Source organism: Pelophylax lessonae, assembly GCF_965119305.1.
Source record: "Pelophylax lessonae genome assembly, chromosome: 3".
Lineage (NCBI taxonomy): Eukaryota > Metazoa > Chordata > Amphibia > Anura > Ranidae > Pelophylax > Pelophylax lessonae.
This window is the reverse complement of record NC_138770.1, coordinates 533,961,615-533,970,275: the sequence shown is the minus strand read 5'-3', so window position 1 is coordinate 533,970,275 and position 8,661 is coordinate 533,961,615. Positions and strand designations below refer to the sequence as shown.

Sequence of the window (8,661 nt, the reverse complement as noted above, 5' to 3'; positions counted from 1 at the left end):
CCTTCTTCTTCTCCTCTCTCCCCCCCCTCCTCATCTTCCTCCTTCTTCTCTCTCTCCCCCCCCCTCCTCATCTTCCTCCTTCTTCTCTCTCTCCCCCCCCCTCCTCATCTTCCTCCTTCTTCTCTCTCCCCCCTCCTCATCTTCCTTCTTCTTCTCTCTCCCCCCCCTCATCTTCCTTCTTCTTCTCTCTCTCCCCCCTCCTCATCTTCCTTCTTCTTCTTCTCTCTCCTCCCCCCTCCTCATCTTCCTTCTTCTTCTTCTCTCCCCCCCCCCCCCTCCTCATCTTCCTTCTTCTTCTCTCTCCCCCCCTCCTCATCTTCCTTCTTCTTCTCTCTCCCCCCCCTCCTCATCTTCCTTCTTCTTCTCTCTCCCCCCCCTCCTCATCTTCCTTCTTCTTCTCTCTCCCCCCCCTCCTCATCTTCCTTCTTCTTCTCTCCCCCCCCCCCTCCTCATCTTCCTTCTTCTTCTCTCCCCCCCCCTCCTCATCTTCCTTCTTCTTCTCTCCCCCCCCTCCTCATCTTCCTTCTTCTTCTTCTTCTCTCCCCCCCCTCCTCATCTTCCTTCTTCTTCTCTCCCCCCCCCCTCCTCATCTTCCTTCTTCTTCTCTTCCCCCCCCCCTCCTCATCTTCCTTCTTCTTCTCTCCCCCCCTCCTCCTCATCTTCCTTCTTCTTCTCTCCCCCCCTCCTCCTCATCTTCCTTCTTCTTCTCTCCCCCCCCTCCTCATCTTCCTTCTTCTTCTCTTCCCCCCCCTCCTCATCTTCCTTCTTCTTCTCTTCCCCCCCCTCCTCATCTTCCTTCTTCTTCTCTTCTCCCCCCCCTCCTCATCTTCCTTCTTCTTCTCTTCCCCCCCCCCTCCTCATCTTCCTTCTTCTTCTCTTCCCCCCCCCCTCCTCATCTTCCTTCTTCTTCTCTTCCCCCCCCCCCCTCCTCATCTTCCTTCTTCTCTTCCCCCCCCCCCCTCCTCCTCATCTTCCTTCTTCCCCTTCCCATTCTTCTTTACTAATGGATGGTGCTATGATTTGATTTTGAATGTTTCTTTTTTTTCTAAAGGGCAATATATGTGTGTTGCTGTTTTGCTCAGCTTATGCCTCCGTCACTTGAAAGAAGCCAGAATTATCCGGTGTGGAGAGCAGAACCAATCTTCTGAGTCGTGTGTATGGTTGAAGCCTTTGACGGATGGACTGTCCTATGATCAGGTTTTCTAACACTTGTTTGTCTGTGAGACACAACGGATTGATGAAAGGATATGAACCATTGTAGTCACCAGTGCTTAAGTCGGATGCACTTTTTGAAGTGGACTCTTTCTGCTGTTTCCTCCGGTATGTAATGACTTGATTCTTCATTGGTTGTTAAGGAAGGGAGAAGATTATGGTGTAACGGGAAGCAACCTAAATAGAAACTTTTTTTGTCTTTCAGATCTCATGGGAAAGGTGGTTTAACTGCAGTTCCAAGTTGTTTCATTGCTATAAATACCCTCCCGCTCGCTGTTGGCCTCTAGTCTGGAATACAAGATGGGATATTTTCTTTATATGTGAATTATTTACGGAGCCAGAAATTTCCCTGCAGCAAACTATGTGGGAACAAACAAGGATGAGAAGACTTGCTCTGTGCTTTTGCTGTTAGTTTTTTTCTTTTTGTAGTATTTCTCTACTGCTTTATGTTTGAGTTGCAAACATTTTGTGGTGATGGTGAAAGTATATGGGAAACAGATTGGTATCTGCAGGCATCTTCAGAGAGGCCCAAGCATCCATTGGCCGCTGTGAGGAGGAAAAAAACGTTGCCTTTGCACCGCTCATATGAATGCCGCTGTGAACAAATATTGCCGGCAAATCCGAAGCAACAGACTAAAGAACACATTGCATCTTAAGCCCCAGAAGCTGGATTTCTTTCCTACGTAAACTACCTGCATTTTGCCTGTTTTTTGATAGCTGTCAAAATACCATAAAAGTGGATAAAAAAGCATACAGGTTTCATCTACCCCCAAGGCCACAAGTACCTTTACTGTTACATGAAAGCGACATTATCAAGGCTCTATAGAGAAGAAATTGATATTCCTAGCTATCCATATTCTGGTTTATTTGTTGCGGGAGCTTTGTGTATTCTAACTAAAAACTGCTTTATTGGGAGTTGCCTTTACTCGGTTTGTATGCCTTTGTTACTGGCCAGGATCTCCCCTTTTTTTTTGTCTTGGGAATTTTTCTATTAACGGATGACTCCAGGAGGTGGGCCCATGAAAGAGTGTGGATACAGTGAAATTAACACCCGTGGAAGCTCACCCATGGAATCTTCTCATAAAAAGAAGAAAACTGCTGTAAAGCGGAAATGGGAGGTTTTTCCAGGCAGGAACAAATTCTATTGCAATGGCAGGATTATGATGGCCAGACAAACAGGAGTTTTCTACCTCACTCTGATCCTAATTCTGGTCACAAGCGGACTCTTCTTTGCCTTTGAGTAAGTTTTTTGTTTTTATCACAATTTGGCTTTTGGTGTCCTGATGTGTTTTTTCTGTTAACATACTGATTAACCTTTCTTTTTCTGGAGAAAACTTGCATGCTGCATTATTGGAACAATGTGGTCATTGGAAAGCAGGTATCATTTTAAATTCCATTTGCAATAAGTTTCCAGTCTGTTTTTAGCTTGTGCAGTTGCCAGTGGAAAAGATGGAATGAGAATGATGACCAGCGTTGTCACATACGTACCTCTTGCAGGATAGCCACTTTCTTTTTTTTTTTTTTTTTACAAAGCCACCCCAACATTTTCAATGGGTCACAACTGACATTATACCCTTGTACGCTTGTTTGCACTGTATATGATAGCTCTATTCTGCGTAAGTCCCGGTTCACACTTCTGCGATGTGGGAATACTGCAAATATACAGCGTGTTCCCGCATCGCATCCGCACCCCTGGAAGTTCACACTGCCATATGCGATACGCAGGGGGGGTGTCAATTAAAAGTTAACAACACCCCAGTTGAGATCGCATATCGCAGTGCGATCTGCAAGTTCACACAGAATTGGATCGCACTAGTGTGAACCACCATGCGATCCCATTCTGGTGCGGATAAAAAAAAGGGTCGTGTGTGTTTAGTGCGATTGCAGTGCGTATTTAGCCATACAAACTGGCTGAAATTTGCACCTTACAGAGATCGCATGTAATTTAGGAGCAGTGCGCTCCGAATTACATGCGATCTCTGTGATCGCACTAATGTGAACCGGCCCTAAAGGTCAAGGGAATTTTTTTTTTTTTTATATATAAGGTGGACAGTATTTTTATTTATGTTGGTTCTTTTTAAAGCCTTTTTTCTTATTTTTTGCTTTTTTGTCACATGAGGCCTTTCTCAAGACAAAAAAAAAAATACAAAGCTTGTCATTCAGAATATGCTGGAAGCAGAGCTGCCATTCTCATTGTGTGGATTTAGTATCTTCTGAGCCACTGACCTGGAACAGGTATACAGATGAGGAGAGGGAGTGAAGTCAGAACCCTTAATCTGCATGTCTTTTCCAGATTAGTGATGTAGCCAGCATTGGCGTTTTCAGTTGCTGATGGTTTTTAGGCCTCCAATATTACAGGATTTATATAGCACCAACAGATAACCTCAAAACTTGAAGTGGTTGTAAAGCTCCTGACATGAAATATGAACAAAGCATATCCTTCTATAGTGTGTGTGTGCCTGTCTCAATCCAGAGCACCAAGTGTAATTTCGCTCTAATGCTTTGTTCTTCAGCTATAAGCATGTGTCGCTAAATACCAGTCCTCCTGACACCAAAAGAAAAATGGTGACAGGGAACGGCACAGTCTGTGATTGACAGCCTCAGGTCTGTTCCTGAATGCTGTATGAAGGAGGGCGTGTCCCTTCCCTCCAATCAGCTCTCCTCACTGATGTAACTTCCCCCTGCTTTTCAGAGCTGAGAGATCCTGTATAAATTCTGCACTTTGGTTGTAGGGAAAGACAACTGCAGATAGGTACAATGGATGTAGGAGAACTTGGCATCTGTGTATCTCCTGAGGCCAGTCGCTTCACTGAGTATATGTAAGGGGTTTCAACCACTTTAGGGTCTCCGCTCCAGTTCCTGTAAGTCCATCCAGTGTATCCTGCAATGGGTTCTGGCTGGGGTGGGAGTCCGTCTGACTCCTCACATATTGTGGATATGCATTTAAGCTGGATACACACTATCCAACTTTTGTGGTTAGATTTCCTTCAGATTTAACTTTTCTATGTAGTGCAAGGGCCTGCCAGATTGCATGCAAATTGAAAGTGTTTAGGTTTGACCTCATATTATATGGTTTTGGTAAGTCTAAAGGAAAAAGTCTTCAGAAAATCTTAGTGTGTATGGCCCATAAGAAAGTTCCCAAACACCACTCACCAGCAAAGTCATTAGTGAACAGGTGAAACTCAGGCTGCTTCATTTCACACCTTCCAACGCGTTTCATCCTGCTCACGGGACTTAATCAGAGGCTGCTTTCATCTGTTTACTAATGGCTTGGGACCTTTCTCTATGCCTATTAACGGTTTGTGCAGCACTTTACAAAACAAAGGGAAGTGGTTGCAGATACAATTCAAGATGAGAGTTAGGAGGACCCTGCTTGTTAGAGGTTACAATCTCTAAATACGGTAATGTGCTTTTATTATGAGTCCCTGTGAATGATACTACTGTGCTTAGAATAAGGCCTCATGCACACAGGGCTTTTTTACAGCTGCTTTTAGGAGTGTCAGACTTTTTTTTTTTTTTTTTGCAGCTTAAAAACGCCCCTCCATGTTATTCTATGGCCTAATGCACACATAGGCATTTAGGAGCTGTAAGTGGCATAGGAGTTTTCAAGCTGTAAAAAAAAAAAAACCCAGGGCCAGTGCATTCTGGAGCAGCCGCAGCTTAAGCTGTAAAAACGGCTGCTGGTGCTGCTAAAGGCTGCATACAGTGTAAGGCCATGGCAGACGTTTTCAAGCTGTAGTAGTTGGATTTGAATTTGATTTTGAAAATGGAAGAGGGCAGAGAAAAGCTGCTAAATGTGGCTAAAGCATGCATTAACGCCAATACAAAACGCTTCTAAAAGCACATTTTTTACAGCTGCTTTTTCCTGGCGTCAGAACTGGCTTTGCAGCTTGTTTTTTTAAATACCCTGTGTGCATGAAGCCGTATAGTACACCAGCTAATACTTTAAATCTATTAAACTGATAGAAAATACTCTCTGGTGCATGTATAGTCAAAAGAATTGACGTCCAGGAGTGCTTGGAGCTTTTACATACATTTCAGTGACTTTGAAAGTTCAAGACCAGTCTGATTATTTTTTCTTTTTTTCCCACATTGTAAACTTCAGCTCTCAGTTATTTACTTTCCATTGCACTGTGGGATGTAGTGGAGATAGACAGCCATTGACATAGCCTAGAACTCGGGAGCAACTTTGAGCTCAGTCAGCTTTTGGAATACTGTGGAAGATTACTGAAGTTTGCTGTAAGTGCATGGGGGAATTATGTGCTATTGCTCAAAGTGGGACTTGCAGTAAAAATGCAAGGTGTGCTCAATCTGTGTGGATCCCCTCCTCCCATCATTGCTACTGTACGGAGAAAATGTTTAGGTGTCTTTTACCTTTTCCTGGGTTCTGTTTATGATGCTAGGTAAGGGTAATGTCACTCCACTAAGGGCAAGATCCTGAGAATGCTTTCATATGCCAACGCTTCCTTAGAAAACTTCACAGAACAAACATGTCAAGCAGTAGAGTGTCAGGTTTATACACTTTTGTGATTTAGATTTGTGCCACATGGAGCACTACTCGTAACCCTATGCGGGTGCTTGGTACATATAGTTTGTTGAGGTCAATCTTCGGCCATCTGAAAAACTAAAACTAGGGATAGGCCGATATGCACTTTCCCCGATTTTATATCAGTATCGGCCCCGGAACTGCCCGATTTTTATTTTTGATTTTTATTTTTGTGACGCCATTCTGCCTTCTTAGGCCGCCTCCCTCGCCTTGGACAGCCTCGTCTGGAGTTGGGACTAGTCTTGCATGAGTGTATCACAGCCATCCGCCCACCCACAGCAGCCCAGTGCCAGCCAGCCACCCACATCCACAGGCCCTGTACCAGCCAGCCACAGGCACTGTACCAGCGAGCCAGCCACCCACAGGCCCTGTACCAGCCAGCCACCCAAGGGCTTTGTACCTGCCACCCACAGACAGGGTGCCAGCCAGCCACCCACAGACAGGGTGCCAGCCAGCCACCCACAGACAGGGTGCCAGCCAGCCACCCACAGACAGGGTGCCAGCCAGCCACCCACAGACAGGGTGCCAGCCAGCCACCCACAGGTCATGTACCAGCCAGCCGCCCACAGCCCCTGTCCAAACCACCCACCACAGGGTGCCAGACAGTCAGCCGCCCTCAGACAGGGTGCAAGCCAGCCAGCCAATAAGCATTAAACAAAAATTAACATGTTTAGTTCCAGATTTGTGTCAAAAATTTGACTTTATTTTTCAAAACTTTAACTGTAAAAATATCGTCCGATACGTTGTGACCAAAATATCGGTATGGGCCCTGGAAAAAAAACATATCCGCTTATCCCTAGTTATAACCCCTGTCAGATTTTTTTTTTTTTTTTTCCATTCATCTGTGTCCCATTGCGGAGATTTCCCTTCACTTCTGTCCCATAGCTAAACAGGAACTGAAAGAAAATCCATGCAAATTAAAGGAATTCCTTGGGAATCCCCAGGTCACCAGAACTAGTGTCCCCATTGGAAGATTTCCCCTCTATTACTTTTCTGGGGACAACCCAAAATTTAGGATTTTCTTTTTCTTTCACTTTCAATGATAATGGTAAATAGGAAAAGTAAAGAGGGTGAATCTCAGAGATGGGGGGGGGTACAAATAGCAATAAAAACTGACAAGTATTCTAATCCCTCTACATTCTTTCCAAAACTTAAAAAAAAAAAAAAAAAGTTTTGCCTATTAGTTCTACTTTCATTTTTTGGATTTGTACATGCTTGAGGTGATTGAAGCTGTATTGGAACACTTGCATGATACTTTTTTTTCTTCTCCAAGGTACTGTTAGTGCAAATACAACTATCAAGGAGTACTCAAATATAGATTTTTACACAAACAGGTTTGCTTTAAATACAGGCCTTTTGTGCAAGTATAGTACAGATAAATGCACACAGCTGTATAATGTATCTTACCTGAGCTTTTAAGGGCCAGTCTCCCTAAAAATATTTCTATTGTAAATAGATTCTGGGTCTATTAACCACCTAACGCCCGGCCTATAAACAAATGAGTCGGGCAGTGGTTTTGCTATCCTAAGTGGACTTCATATGATGTCCTCTCTCAGGAAGCGCTGATCGTGGGGCTGCACAGCGTCACAATCTGTCACCAGCCATGTCCACAGGACACAGCCGATGACTGATCAGAGTTTTGGCTTCCTGCCAGTACAGTGTGACCGCCATGACGAATCAAAGCAGGTCAAATGACAGTTGTACGCATTGGATGGCTTTCTTTCATGCTTTCCAGTGTGTACAACTGTGCTTCTAGCTGTGATTGGTCAATTTGATCACATGGTACAGACAGTGTCAATCGCAGCCCATCTGTACCATGTGATTAGCTTTGACCAATCACAGATAATCACAACAAACTGAATCAGTTTTGTTCAGTAAAATGCTTGCTTAAAAACAATGTAATACAGTGCTATAAGCAAAAAATAAATAAAATCCTGATCACTTCCCCAGAGCAGTACAATGTTGCTGTGGTAACATTATATTGCTCTGGTCATATCGTAAAAAATGTTTAACTTCGAGCAGCAAAATCGCATACCTGTACGTCATTTGACTTCCAATGGTTGTACCGGGGTGATGCCTGGAGCTGCAGACTTTTCCCCAGTCCCTTTTTTTTTTTTTTTTCTCTTTTTTGTAGAGCCGATGTGGCTAAGCAGCCATTAAGCTGTTATTACAAGCAGTGGGACGAGACTTCCGTCTCCCCCTCACGCCACTCACCCTGGCTCTCCCGTCTCGATGAGAGACCCGAGTGACCAGCCGGCACATCTGCCAGCTGGCCGGAGACCTGAACAAATGTTCCTATTCTGAATATGATTCTTCAGCGCTTAGGAGAGGGAGGTTTAATCTCACCTAAACGTGACAGCCCCTAAACTCTTGTCTATGTGCGGGGACACCTAGGCTTTTATGGAGTGGAGTTTAGGAGCTTTGGCAAAAAAACCCCCAAAAGCTCCTAAAATCAAGTTTAGGAGCTGTAGTGTTCACGAAGCCTAAGCCTGTGTTCACACATGTCTGGGTTCGGTTTGCAGTCTGAAGTCCAGGGCATTTCTGTTCACCGGTTCAGGGGCAAATTTTTCCCTGAATTCGCACAGGACCCTTTTTTTTAAACTGCACTGCAGGTGTCCTGTGAATGGCTCCAATGAAAGCCGGTCACATTCACATGTTGTGCGAATTGGATGCAGTTTAAAACTCATCCAATTAGCATATATGTTAGAGCTGCACAATTTAATCATTAAAAAATCGTGATCTCGTTTCACCCACCCCCCCCTCACAGAAGTACTGTTGTGGGTGGTGTATGGTGGTGTGAATGAGAAAGCATACTTAATTTAGATGACCTAAAAGTTGTAATAACTAAATCGCCATCAATGGTTTAAGCATGTAACCGCATTGGACAGTCTGCAGACCATTCT

At 44.4% G+C, this 8,661-nt stretch overlaps 1 protein-coding gene across 5 annotated transcripts in view; it reads left to right on the top strand.

The window, feature by feature from the left end:
- Nucleotides 1-1,076: 1,076 nt before the first annotated feature.
- Nucleotides 1,077-8,661, top strand: part of ZDHHC14 (zDHHC palmitoyltransferase 14) — a 139,232-nt gene continuing 131,647 nt past the window's right edge. For 4 of the 5 annotated variants that reach the window (XM_082249829.1, XM_082249828.1, XM_082249827.1 and 1 more), the window contains exons 1-2: nt 1,077-1,320; nt 1,418-2,452. In XM_082249829.1, coding sequence (XP_082105955.1) covers nt 2,211-2,452 — 242 coding nt within the window. In that variant the 5' untranslated portion in view covers nt 1,077-1,320; nt 1,418-2,210. Of the gene's footprint in view, nt 2,453-8,661 lie in introns of all 5 variants that reach the window. The other variant, XM_082249826.1, reaches the window with a different exon arrangement.